At 39.0% G+C, this 26,931-nt stretch overlaps 1 protein-coding gene across 15 annotated transcripts in view; it reads right to left on the bottom strand.

The window, feature by feature from the left end:
• Prkd1 (protein kinase D1) overlaps window positions 1-26,931 on the bottom strand; it is a 313,794-nt gene that overhangs the window by 14,120 nt on the left and 272,743 nt on the right. For 14 of the 15 annotated variants that reach the window (NM_001412095.1, NM_001276715.2, XM_039113015.2 and 11 more), the window contains 3 exons: window positions 12,551-12,712; window positions 11,875-11,973; window positions 10,732-10,999 (listed from right to left, as the gene is read on the bottom strand). In NM_001412095.1, coding sequence (NP_001399024.1) covers window positions 10,732-10,999; window positions 11,875-11,973; window positions 12,551-12,712 — 529 coding nt within the window. Of the gene's footprint in view, window positions 1-10,731; window positions 11,000-11,874; window positions 11,974-12,550; window positions 12,713-24,550; window positions 24,704-26,931 lie in introns of those variants that run through there. The other variant, XR_005505595.2, reaches the window with a different exon arrangement.

The raw sequence follows: 26,931 nt of genomic DNA on the forward strand, positions 1-26,931 counted from the left end.
GACTGAGCTGAACTGGGAGGATAAATTAGAGCCCGCTGATCAGGGAGGAAAGAGGCATGAATATAGAGTTGATGGTAGGGCTTACCAGAGTGGGAAAACTGTTGTCACCAAATCATCCCGATTTGATAATTAACTAATGTTGCACTGAGGACAACATTTGAAATCAGTGCAAGGGTATTTCCATTTTCTTCCTCATATTTATACATGTGATATGTCAAGCCTTCCTCTTTGATCAGAATTTTTAATAATACCAACTAGTCATGTGACTCTAGGTCTGAGCAGCAACAGCACTGCAGGAGGCCCAGGAATAGGTGCTCTTTCAGACTTCTCCTGTGAACACAGAAAATGATCTTCTGTCTGCAGGGGTCAGGGTCTCCTTGTGAGACAATTTCCCAGGCTTCCTCTGTGTTGATTACTGCCTTTCGCCTCCCTAATGGCATATGAGGGAGTATCACAACTCAGAAGGAAAAAAAAGTAATCTCTTCCCTGTCCATTACTAACCTTTCTCAAATGTAATGCACATCTCTAATTGCACACATCAATTCGATGATGGCAATGTACTGTTACTCGAACAAATGCTTTCAAATCCTCACTGCAAGGATGTCCTTATTCACGTAATGTAATGAGGCAACTTACACTGAAGCAGACCACATCTCTCTTCATCAGCCTTACAGCCCTCAGTGTCTGGCTATCTATATCATTTTCTCCTTCTAAAAATAACTCTGGCAAAAGCAAAAGCTGTAAAATAAAGTCATCTGTGAAAAGGAGCCACATAACCTGTGCAAACAACAGGATATGGGAAAAAGAATTCCACTGACATTCCATTGGAAATCCTCCTGTGTGTGAACATGGCAGACGTAAAGTCATGGTGGCGTCCTCACTTACCCAGTCACCATGACACAGTCATAACAGTTATTACAGAGAAGAAAACGGAACCCCAGACTATGGTGCTGAATGATATTTATATTCAAATACTATGTGTGGTTTATTTAAAACTTTGAACAAACCATTTATACCATCTATATGGTATAAATGGTATACCATTTATAGCAGAATTATATTTATACCCCCTCCCCACAAAAAAACCCAAAAATAACAAAAAAATCTAGTCCTTAATTCATTTTTCAACCCTTATTTGGGTTCATGAAATTTTTATTTACTTATTTTTGGTTTTGATTGCTTTAAAAGTTACACACCAACACAATGATTCAGGTCCATAAGGAAACTTAAAAATCAAAATAAAACCTCATCTTCTCACTACTTAGAAAACACCTAGCTTTCTCTACTCTTTTACTGATTTCCTATAAACTTCTAAATGAAAGCATGGTTACTTATTTTTAAAGTTTTATTTATTTATTTTTTATGTGCATTATTATTTTTCTGGCATATATGTATGAGCACCATGTGTGTGCCTGATGCCCAGAGGCCAAAAGAATACATCAGAATCCTTGGAAGGTAATTTGAAGTCCTTAGTGAGATGCCACATGAGTTTGAGAAACCAAATGCAGGCTCAAGGTAAGATTAGCCAGTGCTCTTAAGCTCTGAGCCATCCGTTTTTCCACCTCCCCAAATTTTGATTGTACTCACTTTCCCTGACTCTAACGCTGTGCTTTTTAAATTCTGGTCCATGATTACATCAGTTTGGAAAAACAAATTGTCTTCAGAAACTTCTGTGGTCATTTTTGACTGATGTAAAGGAATTTTCAGCTAGCAACACAGTTGCTCTGGCAACCAATCACATCCAAAGACCTTCTAAGTCTCTATGATCCAGCAGAATGACATACCTACTGGCTGGAATACACACATGTCATTGGCACACACAATTAATCCCAAATAATATAAGTAAGATTGGTTTGTAGAAGAAAGAAGCACGTTTCCTCTACATGCTTGACAAACAATAGAGGGGCAAAGTGGCAAATGAGAGGAAGATTTAAGAGAATGAATCAGAGGTAGGATGTGCCCAACTCTCAAGAGAACAGGAAAGAGAGGTTGCTAAAGAACAGCACAGTGAGACCGAAGGGAAGCGCAGTTCAGTTGAGCTCAGTTGAGCTCTTTTGTGAGTTCTGTTCAGTTTGTGCAGTTCCTGCAGTGCAGGTCAGCAGAGGCAGTTGAAGCCAAAGAATAAGAAGGTGCAAGAAATTTAGAACAAACTGCCAGAGTAAGTTTGAGGCCAAGAACAGCAATTCAGTCAGAAGCCAAAAGAAGCCAGTTTGAATCAGTCATTTTGGAGAGGAGTTTTGAGCCAGAAGAGCTGAGTTGAACCAGCCAGTCAGGGTTCAGAAGGAAATAGAAAGGGTGAGCTTATTTAGCAGTGAGCCTCCCAGATGACAATTATAACTGGTGAATTAAGGTCATTTTTTGCATGCTTCTTGAGTTTGCATGTTTAAAAAGTCAAGTGAATATAATTCTCTACCACAGATATTTCAAGAACAATTTATTTTATAAATGTGGTTTTCTCCATTAAAGGTGAATCAGCTGGTCTGGTGGCAGGTGCCAATAACTGCAGAACTCAGGAGGCTAATGCAGAAGGACTGCTGAGAGCTTGTGACAAGGATGTACAATGAAAGAGCCACATAGCACAACTTTGCCTCAAGAAATGCAACCACGGAACACCCATTCAGAGCCTGCCCCACATGTGGCCCATACATATACAGCCACCCAATTAGACAAGATGGATGAAGCAAAGAAGTGCAGACCGACAGGAGCCGGATGTAGATCGCTCCTGAGAGACACAGCCAGAATACAGCAAATACAGAGGCGAATGCCAGCAGCAAACCACTGAACTGAGAATAGGACCCCCGTTGAAGGAATCAGAGAAAGAACTGGAAGAGCTTTGGAAGAGCTTGAAGGGGCTCGAGACCCCATATGTACAACAACGCCAAGCAACCAGAGCTTCCAGGGATTAAGCCACTACCTAAAGACTATACATGGACTGACCCTGGACTCTGACATCATAGGTAGCAATGAATATCCTAGTAAGAGCACCAGTGGAAGGGGAAGCCCTGGGTCCTGCTAAGACTGAACCCCCAGTGAACTAGACTATGGGGGGAGGGCGGCAATGGGGGGAGGGTTGGGAGGGGAACACCCATAAGGAAGGGGAGGGAGGAGGGGGATGTTTGCCCGGAAACCAAAGAATTATTATTAAGTATTACATAAATTTAAAAAAAATAAATAAAACAAATGTCAAAAATCAAACAAAAAAAAAGAAATACTCAAGTTAATAAAAAAAATACTCACAGGAGGAAAAACGGAGACAAAGTATGGAGTACAGTCTGAAAGGCCATCCGGAGACTGCTCTGCATGGGGATACATCCCATAGACAACCACCAAACCCAGACAATATTTCAGATGCCAAGAAGTGCATGCTGACAGGAGCCTGGTACAGTTATCTGCTGAGAAGCTCTGCCAGAGCCTTACAAATACAGAGGCGGTGGCTCGAAGCCAACCTTTGAACTGAGAACAGGGTCCCCAATGGAGGAGTTAGAGAAAGGACTGAAGTAACTGAAGGGGTTTGCAACCCCATAAGAAGAACACAATATCAAACAGCTAGACCCCCCCCAGAGTGCTCAGGGACTAAATCACCATCCCAAGAGAACACAGGGATGGACCTATGGCTCCATTTGCATATGTAGCAGGGGATGGCCATGTAGGGCATCAATGGGAGAAGGGGCCTTTGGTCCTGTCAAGGCTTGTTGCCCCAGTGTAGGATGGGGAGGTGGGAAGGAGTGGGTGTGTGGGTGAGAGAGCACCCTCATAGAAGCAGGGGATGGAGTAGAATAGCAGGTTTCTGGAAGGAAAATTGGGAAATGGTGTAGCAGTTAAAATGTAAATTAAAAATGCAATTAAGAGAATAAAAAAATAAATGGAAAGATCATATCCAAAAAAAAAAAAAAAGAAATGCAACCACAAGAAAAGTCTCGAATCATTTCAGCTCTTTGACATTGTCTTCCTCCCAATTAATTTACTTATTAAATTACTTGCACTGGACACCTTTGTCACTTAGAAAAATCCAGGCACAAATTATGACAGGTAAATTCTAATATATACAAGTATAATAACATTATATAAAATTAATTTTGAATTCTCTTTTTAAGACATTTATTGTGTGTGAATGGATGTGCACATGTGTGTGTATGTGCATGTGCATGTGTGTGTGGGGGGAGTATGTGCAGGTGTCATAAAGTATATATGGAAGTTTGAGGACAAGTCTTTGCCATCTATGTCCTGGAGATTGAACTGTTTGTTAGGATGAGTGGTATCTTTACCCCTAAGCAGTCTCAGGGGTTCTATTTTAAATTCTTTATCTTTGGTTAAACTGTATATTAAATGACACACACATGTATACCACTACACATATGTACTGAGGCAGTATCTTATAGGGCTCTCAAGTTGGGCCTCATCCGCCTCTTATGGTCTATTCTCCATGACACAAAAGTTCCACTCTTCACATTCTTTTGCATAATTATAATTAAGACATCCTTAGTTTAAAGGTTATCTATAGACATCAGCAAATAGCAATATGTGAATAATTTATATACATTTGCTGTTACTTGAGAAACTCTAGGTAATAACCCACTGTTCAAGTAGTCTACTGCCTACAACCCGTCCTCTCTACAATGATGCTCATGCCAAGGTTAACTTAAGCACTATGGTGATGATGATTCTTTTTATTCACATTTCTTGAACTGATTAAACTCAAGTCATGTGGGTCAGCTTCATTCCCCTGCACATCATTTTGTGTTGCCCTAGATTTTATGTTTCTTTCTGTTTGAAAACCTATCCCAGGTTTTCTTTTTGATTCATACTCTTTGCAAGTATGGTATTTTGTGGCATGGTAAACACTTGAGAGAAATTACGTGGCTTTGACAGGATCCTAGGAACAACAGAGGGGATTGGTAACTCTTGTTCAGTGGTTTTCAGAAGATCACTACCTGGCAGTGTTCCAGCGGATGTTAACTCCACAGCAGCACCCTTGTTGTTAAAGGGAACCATGAAACATTTGCTTATTTTATTCTTTTCTTGGAATTCTTTCTCTGATTATTACTAAGAAACAATTCCATATTGTTTTGCTTTTGCATAATATACTGGGCTTTGTTATCTCATCTGCATGTGTCTGGGTCCTGTGCTCTGACCTTATAGAGTACCTCATTAATTTTCTGGGTCCCCCTTGGTGAGATGAAGGTTTGGACATTTGATTTATAAGCTTCTTTCATTCTAGCCAAAGGACAATGAACAGAGAGAAGGAGACTCATCCTCATTTTAATGGAGCTCCTCCCACTATTACCATGCCAAATTTGGAAGTCTACAGACCACCTAGAGCTAGATTGTGAAAGGCTTGGCAAGATTTTTGTGTCTTACAAACTTTTCTGCTTTTACTATTTGCCAATTTTTCTAGTTTTCTTTTCTTTTCTTTTTTCAAATTCAGCCACCACAGCACCGTTTCTTGAGTTATAGGCTGAGTCTCGCTTGTAGTATTCAGATTATCGTAGTAATATCAGGGATCATTCTGATGATATATCAGATGTGACAAACACAGAGAATTCTGTGTCTGTTCTGTTATGAACTTTTAAAAATGTAATGGAAGGAGGGGCATACAATTGTCTGTAGCTTTGCATGGACGTTTATTAGTTATTTAAGTGACAGCGATTCTCCTTTTCATACGATGAAGGAAATGCAGCAAGAGATCATTTAAAGATAGTTCAAGGGCCCTGGTCACTTCAAGAGAGGACTTAAGGTGGATGAATAGGGTGGATATGCTTAGCCCTTACCATAAGCTGAAGCTGGAGGTGGTAGGGAGCCCAAGTCTAATTGCCATTGTAGTGATGGATACTCTGGGTAATGATAAAGGCAACTCATCCAGGAGAAGTGATAAAATGAAACACAGCACCACAGATAGCTGTGGAATGAGCTAATGTCATAAACTCCCTTCCTGTTGGGAGACTTTCTCCTCTGTATAGTGCTTTAATATCATGATTCATTCTGTGGAGTTTCCTTTGTACATGATAATATATATTTGGTTACATTCTTATAAGCCATATAACTTTCTATGTATCTTTGTGTGTGGTGTGCACGTATGCAAGTATGTTCATATATGTGACTACACACATGTGAGCATCCATTTGGAGGTCCAAGGTTGAGGTCAAGAATCTTCCATGGTTTCTCACGACCTTATTCATTGATTCAAGGTCTCTCAGGTGGGCCAAGAACTCACTGATATCACTAGTCTAGCTGGCCATTTTGCTTGGCCAATCTTATTTCTGCCTTCAGAGTTCTGGATATACTAATGGGCCACCAAGTAGAAATGCAGATCTCACCATTGCATGGCAATGTTTATCCACTGAGACATCACTCCAGCCTCAGTAACATTTAACTTCATGTTTTTATTTCACTTTAGCTATGGCTGAATGAATACATTTAATGCACACACATACACACACACACACACACACACACACACATACACACACACACAGACACACACACACGAGATAGATTCATGATCTGATGATAAATGGGTAGATATGAGATAAGTAATTTGGAAAGAGGCTTGAATATAAAATATAATGAAGGTATTTAAACTAGTATAGTTCTGTCAATCACTGCATTTCTAGAACAACCTCATCTAATATGTACACTATCCCAGGCAGCAATCTATATCACCATGTTTTAGTTAGAAAACTAAGAATCAGAGATAAGTAACTTGACTGAAGTGACCACAATTATACACATAGCACTGTCTGTTGAATCAGTTCTTCATTAAACCATAATACAATTTCCCTCATACTTAGAGATTTAAATACTGTGTTGTTTTTCTGGTACAATAGTGAAAACATAGTAAAACTAAATACAGTAGAATAGTTAAACTCTTAAGGGAACAAACATCAAGAGGTTACAAGTGTTGTGGATAGGAACATCTAGCCAAGGAAGCAGTTGGGATTTGAAACTGCCAATAATCACACGGGTTACTTAGGTCTATTCTTGCATCTGTGCATCTTCAAATAAGAGTATCTACCTCATGGTTAGGGGCTGATGATGATTCATGCATGGTAAGTGTGTTCAGTGAGTGGCTCTATGTATGGCAGATTCTATGTAAGTGTGAGCTAGTCTTATTTCTTCACTTCAGTTTGTTAACATTTGCTGGACTATTTCCCCATTTTCCAAAAATTATATGATCCACCCCCCCACACACACCACCCAAATCCTGTTTTCCCATCTGTTAATGCCTTTGTGTTTGGTTTTAGCTTAGGTACTCTTTTCTTTTTTCCTGTAGTTGCTTCTTTTCTTTTTCTTAGTCAACTTTAGCCACTCTGAGGTTTGAATGGGTGATTGCTCTAAGGGTATGATGGGACAGGAGCAGAGATAATTGGTATCCCATTCAAAGACTGTCGCCATAATATGCAGACTTCCATTTGAGACCAGGTATAGCAGTCAGGAGCAGATAATCTTGGACAAAGCAGGGGCAGAATTTGCACCACAAGAAAGACAACCTGAGAAGAAAGTTACCATAAAATAAAGCAGCTTTGAGATGGCAAGAAAGCACAAAGCTTGGGTTGCAGGAGCCAACAGAATCTAAGGTTTACTTTTTACATTTCCCAGTTGGGGTTCCATACATTATCTTATTTTCTTGCCATGGGTTTCTGTTACGGAAACAAAGTCCTGTTATTAAAGCGAATCCTAAAGAATTTGGAAACAGAAGTTTTCATATAGTTTCTAAATTTAGTCAGTCCATTTCTTGTTTACCAGTGACACCAACTGCTTAGCTTAGGGTTCTGCAGTACTCTTACTTAATATTCACAAGGGTGGCTGAACATATCCTAGCTTGAACAGATGCCTCTAAGACTTTATTTCATCCAGTCTCCATTACTACCTGTCTTAGTTAGGATTACTATTGCAAGAATGAATCAACATGACCAAAAGCAACATGAGGTGAAGAGTGTTTATTACACTCTCAGTTCCATATATCTGTTCATGATCAAACACAGTGAAGGCAGAAACTTACGCAGAGCAGGAACCTGGAGGCAGGAGCTGATGCAGAGCTGTGGAAGGGTGCTGCTTACTTACTGTCTTGCTCCCTGTGCTTTCATTCAGCCTTAATTTTTTTTTTCTTAATCGAACTTAAGACTATTCCTCTAATCAAGGAATGGCTTGGCCCACATGGGATGGGCCCTTCCATTTAAAAATGCACTACAGGCTAGTCTACCATCCAATCTTGTGGATGCATTTTCTCAATTAGTGTTCCCACATCTCATATGACTCTAGCATGTATCAATATGAAATGAGCAGCACATTATCTTCTGTAGACAGGAATCATAACCCCTTTTAATAGATAATGTCATGAAGTAAAGAAGGCAAATGCTTAGAGTATAAATCTGACTATATCTCAGACACTAAATTACTGATCTTGCTCCTTTTGCTGTTGCAATCATGAGTGCCTGGCTTCTCATTTCTTGGACTTTGATGTGGTCTGAAGTATCATGAGGCTTCTTGGTGATCTACTATAGTGGTGTTTACCATACCAGGTTCTAGTTTTCTTGTCTGTTCGTCGGCTTCAATATGCTTTAAATTATCCACTACTAGTCTCACTGAAGTTTCCAATCAGGGAACTGTTTACTCTCAGTGAGACAGTGGGAAAGAGTGAATTTTGGGCCACTTCAACTGATATTGTGACACAATTTAGGTTTTTAATTTCTTTCCTCAACCATAAGTTCATTCAGAGGCACAGAAATAACTCGTTTGCCATCCAGATCTCAGTAAGCAATTAGTACAGCTCCTGGACTCCTCCACCAAGGACATTCCAGGAGTAGGCATGGGGATATGGGGCCAGGGGTCAGTTTATTCCTGAGTTGATGCTCAGTCATTTTGGAGACCGAGAGTTTCATTTTCTACCTGGGCTTGTGTCACTATCATCTGGTGTGGGTGATGGGAAATCTTCTGAGCTTTGCCATTCAAATAAAATGTGTATTTCTTGGTCAAATACAAATGGCTTTTGAAATATTCTACATAATTCCCTTTACTAAAAAGTCACAGATCATCCTTTTCATTCTTCAAGTGAGGAGTAGTTCTCTATCTCTTTTGAAAATGCAGTTCTGACTAGCTAAACCATAGTGAATCTTCATTCCCTTCATTTGGAAACTGTGATTTTAAATTTAGCTAAGAATTCAAGAAAATAAATGACCATCTTTCCAAATGCATAACTCATTACTAATTTGTTTTAGAAACACATTTACATACTATTCTGGACAGTATTGTGGGTGTAAACTGGGGTTTTCTAATTACTGTGTTTTAAAGCCATTAGTACCTATGTCTTTATCTTCTGCTCCCATTGACAGGAACAGAGATGTGTCTGACTGGTGTTAAGGAGGGAATGTTTTCATTCACATCTGGAAATAGCATAAAGGTATTTTGGTGCTTTCGAGATATGAAGCATGGGGGCTAACCTTGTCTAACTGGCAATCTTTCCTAACAAGAGACATGGTCACTGGAAAAGAATGACTAATATACCTTCGCTTTGTCTTTTTCTAATTTCTTAATTCCGTAGCCATACACAATTGTTCTTTTATAGGTAGTCCAGATTCCTTTAAGATACATCAATTTAACTATAATTTACAAGAAATTAAGAGGATGTTAAAGGTTGTTGTTAATGGTAACAAGCACTAAAGCTCTAATAATGGAGATAGCCCTTGCTATTTTACACCATCCGTATCAAAGGGGCTCATCTACTCTGGCAGTTAACCTACATTCTTCCCATGTTTGTACTAATGCATTCATTAACTGTTAGGTGTCAGTGTGAGGGCTATCTATGAATGTCATCTTGCATAAACAGTGAAATCTGAACACTGACTGTAAACTTTGAATGACATATCATGAAGAAACTACCAAGAATACAGGGTCAGTGGCCAACCAATCATGCTTAGGCTGCCTGTGAGTTCTGCCCTGTTACTGACTAGCCTGGTGATTTGGGTGTCTGGTATCACTTACTAGCCTTAGTTTTCATGATACATATCTACAAATAGCACTTATTTCTATGGGACTTTAATGAGAATTAAATGAACGCCAATCTCCATTCTCTGAAGAACTACTTTTAAAACGCTGAACTAATTATATCCTATGGCCCATCAGCCCTTGCCATTTACAGAATGACTATTCCATTAAGAGGAGCCAAGTATGGATTAACAAGAATATAAGTTTAAATACTGTAAGATTGCCAAGGCACCCGATTCTAAAGGAATCATCACATATACATATGTTCCCATACTGAACAAAAGCAAAGCCCTAACGTTTCTAGGAAGTGGCAAAATAAAATATTCATTCTCCACTGCCACACGAAGTAAGACAGGAGAGAAAGTGCTTAGAATATTAATGGATACAGTATGATAATAAAAATGTCAATGTCATAACTTGTGTTGGTTAGACTTCAAAAAAAGCCTAATTTAAAACCCCCGTAAAGGCTCACTGCTGTCACATCCATGACAACATGCCCAATGGGAACAATTCTTCTTGGCTGTTTCACTTTCTTTTTAGCATAAACTTCCCATTTCTTTACTGGTAAACACACATTTCGTCAAAAGACATTTTAGATTTTAATTTTTGTTACTTCTCAACCCACTTTTAAACAATTTTTGCTTCTATTACAGTGAGTGCAATGAGCATTTTTCCCATGTTAATAATTAAAATTCAATTGAAAGCTCAACACTGAGGATTGAAGTCAATGGCATTGAGGGAAGAAATTACCTTCATGAGAAATCTCCTTCCAGGGATTGGGTGGATACATGAAGGCTGCGTTCTGGATCTGATCGTGGATATCTTCATCTTCATTAAAAGGGAAGGTGCCACTCAGGCTCACATAGATGATGACCCCAACAGACCACATGTCTAGCGAGCGGTTATAGCCCTTGTTCCTCAGAACCTCAGGTGCCAGGTAGGCTGGGGTACCCACCACTGATCTCCGGAAAGACTTCTCGCCAATGATCCGGGCAAAACCAAAATCACAAAGTTTCACCTGTTGACAGTAAGAATTTGCTGAAATGGTGGGTTTGGTTTACATTAGCTCAACTCTGCCAAAGGTACCAATATATTATACAGACATGAGTTGCTCCTGGTAGAAGAAATGCTACTTTCTACCTTCTAATTTTGAAGAAAGTAATTTATGTCACAAGATAAAACTGGCTTTTCATTCGTGAAAGTGTTCTGTAAAGCCCGTTTTTCCTATCCCAAATATTAAAATATGGAAATAAAGTATGACCAGTTTTGAGAATTGGTCAGTAGGTAGGAAAACATGCAAACTGGCGATTTTAATGAAGAATGAGGGCTAGGTGGACACATGACTCAGGGGCCTACAGTGACTATCAAACTTAGCTCCTTATGGGCCAGCAGGCAGGACCTGAATATGTTAGCACAGCAAAGCCAGCCACCCACCCTGCCAAGTACTGTAGACTCAGCATCCCTAACAAAGGTCCAGTTTTCCCCTACCCCTGTGTGTAGGAAAGGGAAGCTTGCCCTTGTCCCCAGCCTCAGAGAGCAGTCAGCATCCCTGAGATCCTATGGCATCCTTGGTGTCAAGGTCATACTTTCAACAGAGGGCAGGGCCCACTTTGCCAATGTGGTCCAACAGCAGATCGAGAGAGCAGGTGAGTATATGCAGAGCAGCTTCATGAGGCCTGAGTGACACAGTGTGGTCCAGGAACAGAAGGCAAGGAGGGAAGGGAAATGCTTGGGACAGACTTCACACGATTCCAGGTTTAAGGTGTGTGTGTGTGTGTGTGTGTGTGTGTGTGTGTGTGTGTGTGTGTGTATGTTGGGGGAGTGGGGTTCAAGGAGGTTGCATGGAGCCAACTGTCAAGCTGGTTTTCTGCCTGAAGGCAGCTTTGTACTTGCCTGAGGGAAAGGGTCTGCTGATGCCAGCAACACATTTTCTGGCTTGAGGTCACAGTGAACGATGTTTTTAAAATGAAGATGTCGCAAAGCCACTAGTATCTATAAAGAAGAGAATCATCCAAAATAACTTCATTTTATGATATTGCTAATTCATTTCAGGATATATAGCTAATTTCAAGATATGACTGAAATGAAACGTAGCATAAACTCGAAACACCAAGAAACCTCATGATGACCAGTCATGGCTGCTTAATGTTCAAGACACTCAACTACTTTACAGTTAACATAGCAGGTTGCTAGGGAAAAACATCCATGGAAGAAGCAGCATACTGTTCCGTGGTATTATACAGCAACAAACACAGGTGTAGACAAAGAGTCACCAAAACGTGCAGAAACACTGCCTTAAATGTCTGCATTGGACTAGGTCTAAGCCATGGAATTATTAAAATTTCAAGCCTAGCTTTAATGGTGAGGTCAGCTTAAATATTACTCATTTTGTATGCTGGACTCTAAATGACAAAATATTAATAAGAAGACATACTGCACCCTTGCAATATTTTCTACTGCAGTTTAGATCAGAAACAGAGACCAATCAACAAGGCTAGAGAGCTGTAGTTAAACAGTGATAACATCTGATATTGAATACTATTTTTTCTGTCTCTAATTGATTTCTTACCTGAGTAATTAAAAACTTCGTTATGTGTTCTGGCAACCTGCCCTTTTCACTTGACAGGATCATCTCCAGCATGTCTCCATGGAGTTTTTCCATAACAACAAACACTCTTTCAGGCGTCTCAAACATACACTCCAAATTTACAACACCAGGGTGATGAAGGTTCTATTAAAGATAAATAAAGCACTTGAAGAAAATGAGTTTTTTGATACTGTTTGGCAAGCTCACTGATTACATGAAACTGTAGAAGCTTAAAGCTTGGAGAAACCAACACTTAAGATTCTTAGCACCTTCAAATTCCACATGTGCCGCCTTATATTTTTGAAATTCTAATGTTTCCAAAAAAACATATCTTTATTTTCTATGCATAGTGAAGTTATTTCTCTACTGAAAGAAAAGTAAGTTCTAGCATAGGGAATTGCTAATTAGGTTTTAATTAGAATGCCATATTGAGATATGTATAATTTCTTAGGATCATCTTCAATATTAAGCATATTGTCTTAAAATATCATAGTGGGCACATCTATATAATTTATATTTAATGCAGAAGAGAGAAAACTCATACATGGAGTACACATGACTGACTGAGGGAGCACTTCAGGGAGAATCTCAGCCTGCTCAGCCCCACAGGCTGTTGTAGGAAGCAGAAGGTACCAAAGCAAGGATCACTGTGAACAGATGAACTCTTATCACTGAGTTCTTGGTTGGTCATGACAACACACTCTGCAAGGGTCCTTCATAGCTTGACCATATGATATATGCTGGCACAACAGAGGAATGGTTAGCCATGGATGGCTACCTTGTGCCTGATATGCTGTCACATACAATTCCTCTGACTATTATATTATTTCCTATTTAATGTTCAAATTTCAGTGCTGTTCTGACTCAACAAAAGCCCTTATGCATTTTTTTTGGTACAAAACAACAAAATACTAACAGCACAAAGCAATGGCTTTTACCTGTATTTCAGTGAGAAACAATAACAACATCAGCATAACACGTCATGAACAAAATGAACAACCCCACTCCCCACAGGGGGAAAATAGACACAGAAGAATCCACAAGATGGTTGTGCTGAAGTTCTGGTTTTCCACAAGGAAGTTGTCAAGCGCACCAACTTATCTGAGCATATAATTTCCTTCTCTGTTTCATCTAACTATGCATATCTGCAGTGTTTTGGGAAACCTGGGCTCCTTAAATCCCCAAAGCCTGTGTCTGAGGAACAGGTTCAATGAAAAACAAAGGAAAGACAAACAGAAACACACTCTGCTGCCTAAGTGATCTGAATGTGTCAATCTGTGAGCATCCCTGCCTATGCTTCTTAGACTATACAAGTTCTTGGTGGTGTAAATGACCCTCCATTGATAGATGCTGCTCTCCCTTTCCCTACTCCAAACCATAGCTTTAACAGACCCATACATGGGGTGGGGCTTAGGATATCTAACATCGACTGGAAAGATTCCCAAAATGTCTTAGGCCAAAACATATGGAACAGATTACTAGAGTTGTTTTTGTTTTGTTTTGTTTTGTCATCTGTTTTGTGGCATGTTCATTGCAAACTCAGGACTCTACAAATGGCTACTATTAAGTATTTTTATAAAACAGACTACATGATTATTTTTTGCTATTTTTCCACACAGGACATTATGTATAGATAAATATATAGATTTTAAAAGAATCAGCATATTTAAGACAGTATCCAAGTAAAGGCCATACATCCCAACCTGGAGAAAACATTTTAGAAATGTAAACTTATGTTTCCACTGCCCTTGACTTTCATTTTATCACAGCCTACTGCTTTACAGGTTTCTTAAAGAATGCATTAAGTGAGAGCTAAAAACTCTTTCCACAGTCAAGACTTTCATCTAAACAACTGAGAAAGGGTCTTACACCATGTCCTAGTCTGGCTTAGAACTGACTGTAACGCTGGCTGGCTTTTCAATCATGACAATCCTCTTGCCACAATCTCCTTAGTGCTGGGGTTATAGGTGTGAGTTACCATACCCAGTCATCTTTTATAGATAATTTATAATGTATTGTTGAGACAAAGTCATACTTCCTCATGGATTGGTTGTATTATGATCCCACTGAGCTAAATGATCAAATCTTTTATGTATGATAAGAAAAATATGTATATAAGGGAGCATAGCTATTTTATTTACACAAGCACCAACATTATATTTTTGAAATATTTATTTAGCCTGGAGAATAGAATATTTAAAAACTATAAATAGGGAAAAATTGATCTTTTATCTATCTCCCCATGTAATCAATGCCACAAATGTAATTTTTAATTATGGAACATATGGAATTAATTAATACCTAGATATGTTCCAACCAAGTCCATGTGACTTGATCAGTGCTAATTTTTAATACAAACATAGACTTTGAAGAACGACTGAACATTGCAAAGGCAGAGTACAGTAGCCTACAAGAAGAATCCTTGCTAACTCAGAAGTTTACAGCAGGAATTCAGAGCATGCATTTCACAGCGGAGCAACATTCTGCAGGACTCTGACCATCTGTTTGTTGGGTTTCAGTAATTGAGTTTCCAGGAAATAAAACATTTGGTCAAGCACAGGAAAAATGGTGCACTTTCACACATTGCAGACTATGACATCTCTACGGAGTGAATGTAAGGGCTTTCAAAAGCTGGGAGGAAATACCATTCCAAGATCATGACAAGAATCTCTTTGACCTAGGGCTCCTAGAAGGATGTGAAAGGATACTCATTCCTAGAATCGAGGAATCTCATTAGGAAGGGAAGTTACTAAGCTTCACCCTCGGTTTCCATGTGTGTGCTGTGTTTTGCATACATTTGCCTTCATAGTTCTCCATCAGCACTTCTTTAATGATACAGAGCTGCTATCTGTTATAACCAGAGTATTTATGGCTGATATTAAGTTGTGACAAGCTATCACTGCCATATTTTCACCTTCTTTCTTCTGCGCTATTCTATTCAAATATATAAGGTGGAAGAAATAAGAGAATAAAAGGAATTAGATTCAGCATAGCATTCAACATGCTATGGGCAAAGCCTGTGAGGGCTTCTGACCATTTCGTCAGAAAGCTAAAACACAATGAATTCAAATCAGCACGATGAACTGAAGGAGGGACAACCCAGTGCATGGAAGAGATCAGGAGCACGAGGTGTCATTGTTGAAGGAAGGGGACTGACTATGTTTCTCAGTGTTGAGAAAATCACAGCATTCCATCCATTTTCTTTTTTTTTGTTTTGTTTTTCTTTGAATTTTTAAAATTACTTTAGAAAACCTTTTATTGACTTTTTTAAAATTTTACATTCACTGCAATTCCATCACCTCTCAGTCTCTTCAAATCTAGCCTTGCAACTCCTCCCCTCAAGAAAACAAACAAAAAACAAAAACAAAACAATATCAGACACACACAAAAACACCACCTTGCCATGGAAGATATGGTGTGTCACACGGTACCCCCTTTTGCCCAAATAGCTTTCCTTGAAATGTTCATTGCAGTGAGTCATTGGTCTGGCTGGAGGCCTCTGGCTTCTGTTTCATTATCAGTACTGGATCCGCACCTGGACTCCTCCTGGCTATCCTATTGTGGCCCTGTGTCATGGAGATCTTGCAGCTTTCCATCCATTTTCTAATTATAGTCTCTTACAATTTCTGCTCTATTTAGTGGTCCTAGAAGTCATAGTCACCTAATGCTGTATGAAAGGGAAATGGCTCATAATGCCTTGGTAGATATGGAAATGTCATTTTGTGGGGGGGAAATATAAAATGCTGGTTAAAAATGATATCCACTACAGCTCTCTTGATTTTCAGAAACTTATAACCATCTGTCTTCTGGAATGTATATTTAATCAAAAACTTCCAGCAATGAACCATCTTCTTCTTTTGGTATCCAATGAATTCCCTAGGCCCAATAGCTTAGGGTCACTCTAAAAACAGACTTGTTTCTCTCTCTGAATCACATTCTGTACATCACAAGGGAAGGCCCACTCCTCTCCGTCGGATCCCCTTGCTTTTGTCCTCATCAGTATACCTAGGTTTTACTCTGACGTATTTCCTTAACCAACGGCTTCCCTCCCCCGCCCCCGCCCCTTGATTTGGGATTGTTTTCTCTCAAGATAATCATTAAAAGAGTGGTAGTATAATTTTCCCAAGGTGATTCTGGTTTATAAAGTGTTCGTCACTAGCTCTGGGAATACATGCTTCCATCCAGCAAAGCATAGAAGACCTATCAACCCCTGTTCGTTTTCATCCTCCAGCTCAAACACTCTCTTCAAGCATCTGATCTTCTTCCAGATACTATCCTTCTCTGTTTGCACACTGACATTTCCTTTCTCCTGCTCACACATCCTCTTTCTCCTGCTCACATACATAATATTCCCTCAGTCTGAATGAGACAATTGGTTTGGTACAAACCAAGTTGTTGAAAAGCTTTCATCGACTTGTGTTTTTAAGTTGGAGTCCTCTCCATTTTCAGAATATTTGGTATAGTCTTCTTTCATAATATTTATATTACATTGTTATTGACTTCATTTCTCCACTAATAAGACAGCATTCTCCTTAGTGTTCATACTTAATCAAATGAATTCTCTTCCTACGGTCTGAGATATATTAGATGCTTAGTGTAAATTTATTAAATGTTATTGAAAGATGAATTTTATTATCTAATTTATCATTATTTGAATAATATTCTTTATGATCTAAATGATTTTATTTTAGATATGTTAATATATCTAAAATATCAGTGACGATATACTGCCATCAAATGATATACAGTGATGACTTATCTGTAGAAACATACAGTGTATGGATTTTCATTGTAAGTTCACTGAATTGTTGGTAAGCAACCTCTGGTTTCACATGTTGAAATACTAACTAATGCTTTTTAAATTACAAAATTTAAAATATACACAAAATTATATAGAGTCAAATACCAGAAATGGTACTGCCAAGATGTGTTCCAAATGATATTCCTAATAACAAGAATATGACGAAGCCAGTATCATTTACCTTCTAGGGATCAGCCCTCAAAATATGGCAGTTTTGACATGTGTTTGAAGAATCTCATCATCTTTCTTAGGAACAAACCCATGGTTTCCCTCTGGTCTAGACGACCTGTACTGGTTCTATCAGGGTAATAACAAATGCCACTGATGCAAACTCTTGTCAGGTCAAAGAGAATCTCCTTTGCATCATCAATGTTCAGTGAATTAAAGAGGACATTATTCTCTATTTCTTTGTACAGTGTCAGAAATCCAAATGTATGGGGACTGCTTCCAAAGAACCTGTTCTAGAAGTGTTGCTCCTGGCCGGGAAGCTGGACTTGTATTCTTGCCTGTTCCAAGTTAAAACAGAAACCCAACAAAAGGAAAGGGGTTCTAGTTTATAAAGAAAACAGGTACCACATTTGTTACTGTACAAGTAGCCTGCCCCCTCCTGCCATCATCAGAAAGATAATGAAATTATGAATCATGTAAGAAAGAGTGTCTATGATGGGGGGGGGTCTCATAGAAGATATCTTTGGCCTTCCAGCTTCTGCTTTCTTCCTGGTCTCTTTCTGATCGCTTTTCTGTTGGTTTTTAGACTCACTACTCATGAAAAAAAAAAGACATGGAACTAGTACACATCGTATAGATGAAGGGGAAAATACAGGGTCAAATATCAGAAATGTTACTGCCAAGATGTGTTCCTCAGCCTTCATCTTTGCCATCTCCCCACCATTCTCCTTGCTGGTGGCAATATTAAAAGCACCACAATTAGCTCACAATTCTGTGAGTTGTTAGGATACCATTCTTCTACATGGGGGCTCTAAGGGACAACCTCCCTCCTAGTTTATTCTGGTGGTTGACTAAATGCCAGACAAGTGACAGTACACATTCCCTATTGACTGTAGGCCAGGAGGCCCTGAGCTCCCTGAGCTGCTCAACTACTTCAGCACTGGTCTTCCCCTACTCATTGTATGTTGAGTTTTCACATTCTAAAATTCCCATCAGTGTTTCGCTTCCTCCTCTGCTTCCAGCTACAGAGGGCCCTTTACTTTGAAGGACTTATGTGTTGGCTTAGGCTAACATCATAAACTAACCTGACTAACACAGGTTAACCATCCTATTTTATTCTCTCTATATTAGTTACTTTTCTACTGCTGTGATAAAACATCATGATCATGTAACTTATAGCAAGAAGGGTTTAATTTAGATTTACAGTTTCAGTGACGTAAGAGTCCATCACCATCACAGCAGGGAAACATGACACCAAGCAGACAAGGTGCCCAGGGCAGCATCTGAGAGCTCACGTCTCAAACCACAAACAGGCAGCAGAGAGAGAAAACTGAAATGGCAAGTGTTCCTTAGACTCTCAAAGCCCGCCACAGGTGACGTACTTCCTCCAGCTACACCTCTTAAACCTCTCAGGAGTGTTACTAACTGCCATTGAGTATTCAAATGCCTGAGCTTATGGGGCCAGATCTCATTCAAACCACCACATCCTACTCTTTGGTCTCCACAGTCTCAGGTCCATATCATACCGGGGAAGTCAGGATGGGGCACACTGCGAAAGTTCATGGTCTTTACTCTCAGCACTACTTAAAAGTTCAAAGTCTCTTCTGAAATCCAAGGTAATCTTTCAATTGTAAGCCAGTATATAATCGAAAAGAAAATTACATACGTCCGACACACAATGACGACAACTATACATTACTATTCTAAAAGGGAGAAATGGGGAGGGGCTAAGACTATATGGGACCAAAATCTAGCAGGGAAAACTCCAAATCCTAAGCTCCATGTAAAGTGGTCCCACCTCTCTAGCTTGGCTGGACACATCTCCCTCTTGGGCTGGCTTCATTCCCGGTGTGCAGCACTGCTGTCTCCTGGTTCTGGGACTTCAAATGTCTTGTGATCTCCAGTGTAACCCCAGCTTCACTTCTACAGCTTCATACTATGGCCTCTCAGATCTTCCATACTTCCTGCCTGGCCTCAGAGGGCAAAGATCCCACAATCCCTAATGCACCTTTCATGATTGTAAATCCCTCGCCACACAGACATGGTTGGAACTTCCAGCTTTGGCTGCTTGCTTGGGCTGGAGCCTGGCACACTGGGTTGCAATTGCGGAGCTTTGGTTTGTTGTTCCTTCCTAGGAACAGGAAGCTCCTCAGGCCTTTGCTTCTCTCATTTTAGAAGCTTAGTTGTGTATAGTCTTGCCACAAGGGCAGCCAAACCTTTATTCCGATTCAGGTCAGGACTCACTCCTTAAGCACAAGCCTTGGGTCAAACACTACATTTCCTGGTGCTCTTGTTGTCTTTAAATTCTAAGTTTTGTATTTCTTCCTGCCCATTGTATTGTAGACCCTCATAAGAATGATTACTAATAATCACCAAGGACAGTTATTATTGGCCTATTAGGAAATCTCTACCAAAGCAATTAGTACATTACTTTTAAATTCAGCCAAAGGAAAGTTCGTAGAATGAAGTCAGAAACTGTCCAACTCTTTTCCAAAATATCATGAGAATATTCTGTAGTCCAGTTGTTAATGTTATGCCACTGCAAAAGGTCTTGAGCCTTGTCCTTACCATATAACTTTCAGCACTGGAGTTCCCTAATCTCCCACTAGGATGGCTCATTTGATCCACTTACAATGTTCAATCACTTTTCTAGTTCAGATTTTTAAATTCTTCCACATTCCTCCATAAAACAATAAGATTTGCCCCATGACAGCAATATCCCAATCCACTTTGTGATACAAATCCTGTCTTCAGTTACTCTTGTATGAATGATAAATCACCATGACCAGTTTATTGAAGGGTTTCATTTGGGCGTATAGTTTCAGAAGGATAAGAAGAGTCCAACATCATCCTATCAGGGAAGTCAGGTAGTAAGTTGGCACGGAAGCAGGAACAGCTGAGACCTCACATCTCCAAAAGTGAGCACATGCAGAGAGAGAGAACTCCAAATGGCAAGAGTCTTTAAACTCTCAAAGCTCACCCCTCCCCCCAATGAAATACTTCCTCTAGCAAGGCCACATTGAAGGGGAAAAATTATAGAAGGCCAATTATTAGATGCTAATATGCTGACTTATTACTGACTTACTTAAACCACTGCTTGTACTTCCCGTTTGTCAAGCATGACTTTACTTGCTACTTGGAGCAGATTGACCTGGGAAATAGCTAACACAATGGGTCATTGCCATGCATGCTTCTATGAAATCTGCTTGGTTGTTGGGGTTTTAGAGTATAAAATGAAAATATAAAGTGAAGCCAAGATTGAAGCCTTTCAGGAGCTGTCCTGATTTTGGTCCACCATTGATATTTCTTCTCCTCCACTCTCATTGGCGTTGGACTGCTTACTCTCAAGAGTCCGTCAACAACATCCCTGAAATCTCTTTTCAAAGTGTCACTAACTGGGGACCATGTATTCAAATGCCAGAATGTATGAAGAGACATCTCATTCAAAACATCTGTCTTTAACTTTAATTGTACCTGTAGAGACTCTCATGCCACCAAAATAGTATATTGATCATTTCTGGGCTTATGAAGGATATACGTGTGTGTGTGTGTGTGTGTGTGTGTGTGTGTGTGTGTGTGTGTGTGTGTGTACATATATATATACATATATATTCTGTATACTATTTGAGTATCAAACCTCCATTATTTAGTCAGCCTACCATATTCCTCATTACTTATTCAGAAATATGAGATCTTTGGCTTTTCCCTCTGAAAATTGAGGGGCAGGGAAAGACCACATACATCTGTAATGAGTTCTACTTATTGCTTCTTTATTTGTAAATGAACTCAGTCAAACATTGAAAAGCAGAGGGAGCATTATGAAGAACTCCATCTGTCATCTGACTATATCCACCATTAATATTTGGCCAATCATGACACATCTACTTTTTATCATCCTTTTGTTTTTGATATATCTTCATATGAAAGAAATAGTATTAAAAAGTATATGTTGTAGGTGCTCAGCTTGATACGATGCAGCCATATTGACTTCTAACTAGTTTGACCCTCTGGAGTAATCCTACTCAGTTTTCTTGCTAGGTTCTCAGAATAGTATAAATAAGCAAAAAGTTATCAGAGAGTTGTATGTAGTTTTTAAACTGGCTGTCATCACTAATAATACCCTCCTTTGACATTAGCTCAGGAAGACAGGTATATTCTATTTGATGACTCCCGTTTCTACTTTTATGTCAATCAATGCACGTGACCATACTTCTTTGGAATCACAGGAATCTACTCATTGTTGTTGCCACCCAGGACAATTCCTTCATCAGACCCATTATGTACCATATGCGCTTGTTGCATCTCTCTGTGTCTTTGTTTTCAGCACCAAGCCTACTTGGGTTTGCTTTCACATAAACGGCTAGTAATTTATAGAAGAAATGGAAAGCCCTATTAGGAGTAGAGGGAAAATGAAAATATACAGGAAATATATAAAGAAATCCTAGAATGCCTCTGTATTAGGATGGTAGCCTGTTTGTCAAATATTGTAGACTGTTGTGTGAACATGAGGAAAAAAACTGACTAGGTTTGCAGAATCCTATTCCTGAGTGCTGCTTATCCCACTTTAGTGAGAAACACTAATATCTCATCATGGCTATGGAAATTTAATTGGCTATGAGAACTAGCTGAATAGACGAAAGGATAATAGAATCAGGAAGTTGCAATTAGAAAGAGATCTGCATCTCTCTAGCTTCTTGAGTCTCTAACCTGAGAGCATGTAAAACTGTAACCCAAGTGTTTCTGCTTTGCGTTTTGGGAAATTTTCAAGGAAAAAGTATGAGCTATTATTTTGAATGGGAAGAAGACAATTGGAGTTCTTAGGAGGAGGAGGAGAATAAAGAACAATCTGTGGTAGAGCACAGGTCTCTCCTGCTAATGAACTTGCATTTTTGTTTTGATTAATAGTTGCAGACAGGGGGTGGTGGTGGTGGTTGTAGTGGTGTCTTGCAACTCCTTAATCCTATACTCTTGCACTTGCTAAAAACTGTAGAAGTGTACTAACTTTCCAGGGAGATTTTAAGTCCCTAGATAGTGAGGCTACCAGTAGAAACTGAAGCCAAGAAACTGAATAACATTACTACTCACCCCATCTTTAGACAATGCCCCATAATGTCAAGAGATAAGGGAACCATTTCTTTGTATATTGGATCATCTTGGGTACAAGAGGCAAGTCAATGCAGAGGATCTGGCAAGGCAGCTACCTCCATGGAAAAATGTGGAGGAATTTCAGGGTATGTGACTTGAATGGAGCATGCAAGAAGTCATTCATATCTTGGTGTTTGCTTTTGTGTTGTGAATGACATAGCCCACTATTCTTCATCTTTAGTCCAGTTGTCATAGATAATCATCTGAGCTATAGACATTCACTTGGGTAAGTCTCACTGCTTCCTTGTACTCAGTAATCAAAAGACTATATGTGATACCAATGTTCTCACCCTGAATAGGCTCTCTAGGAAAGACATTGCCAGAGCTTCTTATGGGAATTTAAACTCAAGATTTAGGTAATAAAGAGACTAGGTAGTGCACAAAATGAGACCTTAAAACTCTTCCTAGTCCTGGAAGGGTATTCAACAATAGTCGGGATACTGCCCAGTCTGGTACACTAAGACCAGAGAAACCATAAAACATCTCGAGCAGGCTCAGATTTTGGCAGCTGCCAATTATACCTATATGACCCTGCTTGGCTGGTTAAAACAGTAAGGAACATCAGAGGATAATTGCTGAAATGAAGGAAGTTGAATATGGTGTGTGGAATACGAATATGTGGAATGCTATCCTTAGAAAGGACATGAGAGTTGTCCTATCATGCAGCCAGGAGACTAATACAGTGTTGGTACTAGGAACTCTACAGTGAAGATAAGGAGAGGCTAATGGACCTATCTCTCCCTAAGCTATAGGAAGTCAAGGGTTGTTTAAGGGAGGGATCATAGGGTTTACCCTTCCTCAACGGTGCATAAATAGTTAATAGCTACTGAAAAAAATTTTTATAGTGGTATGGTTCACATGCTCCAGAAAATAAGCCTATTGCTATCTGTGGTAAACAGATGTTTGCTCATCTCCCTAGGAGAAAACACACTAAGCACAACAAAGCGATGTCTATTTATGCTGTAGTGCCTAACACATAATCCAGGTCCTAGAAAAAATATCATGTCCTCCACTGCATATGGGTAAACAACTGTTTACTTTATTTAATGGCATTTTCAGTACTGCTCTGCAATCAGTATCAGACTATCAGAATTCTATATGTATGTGTATGCATGTCTGAGTTTGTGTGATGTGTGTGATATGTATATGCATACATATATATGTGTATATGTATGATGTATGTGTGTGTGATATGTGTGTATGTGTATATATATATGTGTGTGTGTGTGTGATGTGTGATATGTCTATATATGTGTGTGATGTGTGTATGTGTGTGTGATGTATGCATGGGAGGTGTGATGTATACATATGGAGGGTAGAGTATAACTCAGATGTTAATGCTGGCCTCCTATCTTGTTTGATGAATGGTATCTTGTTGTGGAGGGCATTTTTGAGAGGTAGATGTAAATGTCAAGCTAGCTGGCCCATGAGTTCCCATATAGATACTCCCCACTTTGTAGCAGTACTTTATCCACTGATATACATGTATACAGCCAGGAGTACTTTTATTAACCATTAATGAAACCAGACATGCTTTATCTTGGCATCAAGAAAGGGCATGGGCTTTGGGGAGTTATCTCATGATTAACACTCCAGTATTTTATATATATTCATGTGAAATTTGCTGTAACCCCTTGCATTCTACTAGGTAGAAATCGCTCCGTAGCAGGTATAGGGGTGGCTGAGGGGAACCAGATCAGTATCTATTTCGTAAGAAGGTTACTTCATGCTGTCATTCATATATATCCTTGAACATGCCCTGATTCTACTCCGTCAGGTCACTAAGCCTAGAATGCGTCCATTGAGCTTTAGATCTCAGAGTTGCTACAGAGATATGATAAGTACAATGAGTCCCCTCCTTTCCTTACCAAAGGAAAGACAGCTACGTGCAAATGGAAGCCAGCATGCTGAGAAGAGGCGTAGGAAACCCTCTCATCTCTCAGGCCATTCTGCCCTTTCTTGATTTTTTTCAGTGAACCCGATAATATAAAATGTTACGTTGTCTGCCCAGCATCAGGAATCTTTCAAGCACAAAAGAATGAGAAAAAACTCATGGACTGTGAGAAACAATTTGTAAACGATACATTTTATCAAATGTTATAAGGACCTACTCCTAAATATATCCAAAGAGGTTCCAAAACTTAATATAAAACATAATAAAAAATGAGCAAAGGTTTGGCACCTCTCAAAGTATACAGAGTAAAAACACACTCTATTTAAAGTATCTTTACATCACATACCATCCAGGAAATTAAAATGAAGCAAGATATTGGTACAGACCTACTAGAACTACAGACACCTGGATGTCAGTAACAACACGGTATATCCAGATAATGAAATGCTGTTCCAACCTAAAAACCTAAGTTATCAACCCACAAAAAGTTTATGTATCTATCTCTATGTAAGTATATTTCTATGTATGTGTGTATTTGTATGTATGTAACATATGCTTATCTGTCTGTCTATCAAATATCTCTCAGACAATTTTAAAAGCATCCAGAACAATGGAGATTTTAAGCCATCATCTGGGTTGATTCACAGGATTATGGTTATCAATATATTTATGTGAATGATTCACTGCATAATTTTGGAGAATAGAGAGACTACTTTCTATCAACACAACACAATGACAAAGTTCACATACTCTGTATCTTGAAGATAAGTATATAGATCTTTAAATTCCAACTAAGTCCAGAATTTCTAATGAAATTTAGACAAGGGGTATAATATTAGACAAGTTGTGTAATATTTAAAAGCCAATAACAATGGCTTCAAAGCCTGGAAGTAATGATTCAAGCTAATAGGGGTGGGGGAAAAACATGAGTTTTTAACCATAGACAGAATACTACAGGCAACTAAGAAAAGCTGAGCATGGGAGACACAGTCTTCTCCAGGGAAGAGCACACCAACACCAAACAGCCCAGAAAATAGACACATGAATAACATCATGCACTCTGCACTGGTTTTATTTATGTACTATATACAAATAAAGAAAATAATTGTTTTAGAGAACTCTGGGCCCATCAGCTAAGCATCTCTCCCCTCTATGGCTTTGTGCTTAGACTTGTATGATGAAAACCCCTTGAATATTACTCTTAAATTTCTAATGTCATTCCTACTCTTATAGTTATTTTAGAAGGATATTTTCTTTGCTGACATGACTTTTCAGAGTCTTGCCCCTTTCTGTCATCTACTTGCTTGCTTATCAGACAGCTGTAAGCTTTTTATGATTTCACCAATGTTACATCTTCTTTGTAGTATCCTGATTTCCAGATCACAGTCAGGATCTATGATTGCTTTCACTACACTTTCCAGCATCTCTGATTTGGAGGCCATTATATCTGACGACTTAAATAGACTCTAAATAACTTCAAGGGTTTTTCATTCATCTGTAGGTGGTCCAGGAGACCTCCCCTTCTTTCCTTAAAGAAAGGATGTGTGTCCTAGTAATATGTGAATAACAACATTTTTATTAGTTGTAGGGAAGGGCCCTGGGAGAGTAAGACAGCTCACCTCAGCATTCACTGTTTGTTTTCAGGTTGATCTGGGGTAAGGTGGCACAATGAAGTGGGGATGCTCTGAGGGTGGAACTCTGTGGCTGAAGTTCTTAAGGAGCCCCAGTTCTCGAGTGTAATATCATAGAGGGATTGTGAATAGATGATATATAGCTCTTTCATAATAGGTGACCCTGCTCAGGAAATGAGTGTCAGATCTAAGACACTTAGATTGTTTGGACAGATGGATGAGGTGAAGAGCGGCTGAAGAACAGGCAGGAAGGAGAAATGGATTCTGGTAAGTACAGGGTACAATAAGCAGGGAGACTTGTAAAGGAACAATTGATCAGAAAGGACTAAGTTAATCAAGTCTGACAAAGACCAAAAAACGGAGACTGACGGGTAGGGAAGAAATCACAGGAATTTACAAAAGGCCCATATACTTTTCAATCTGAAGTTATACAAATTATGGACCAAAGAGTTTATGAACTTTCCACCTAAGTTTCATATACTCTACATATATTCATATATATATATTCATATATATAGTATTTTATAACTCCAAATGATTTTTCATATACTATATCAATAATAGAAGTTCTAATATTATTCACTTTATTGGCAAATAAAAATATAATTCAAGAAAAAGAAAAGCAATAGCATATTGAATAGAATTACACTCATACATGAGATAAAGCTTTGTATGTGCTCTGATATTGTTATGCTAGTAAATTTTATCTTCATACAACAACCTT

Source organism: Rattus norvegicus, chromosome 6 (genome assembly GCF_036323735.1).
Source record: "Rattus norvegicus strain BN/NHsdMcwi chromosome 6, GRCr8, whole genome shotgun sequence".
Lineage (NCBI taxonomy): Eukaryota > Metazoa > Chordata > Mammalia > Rodentia > Muridae > Rattus > Rattus norvegicus.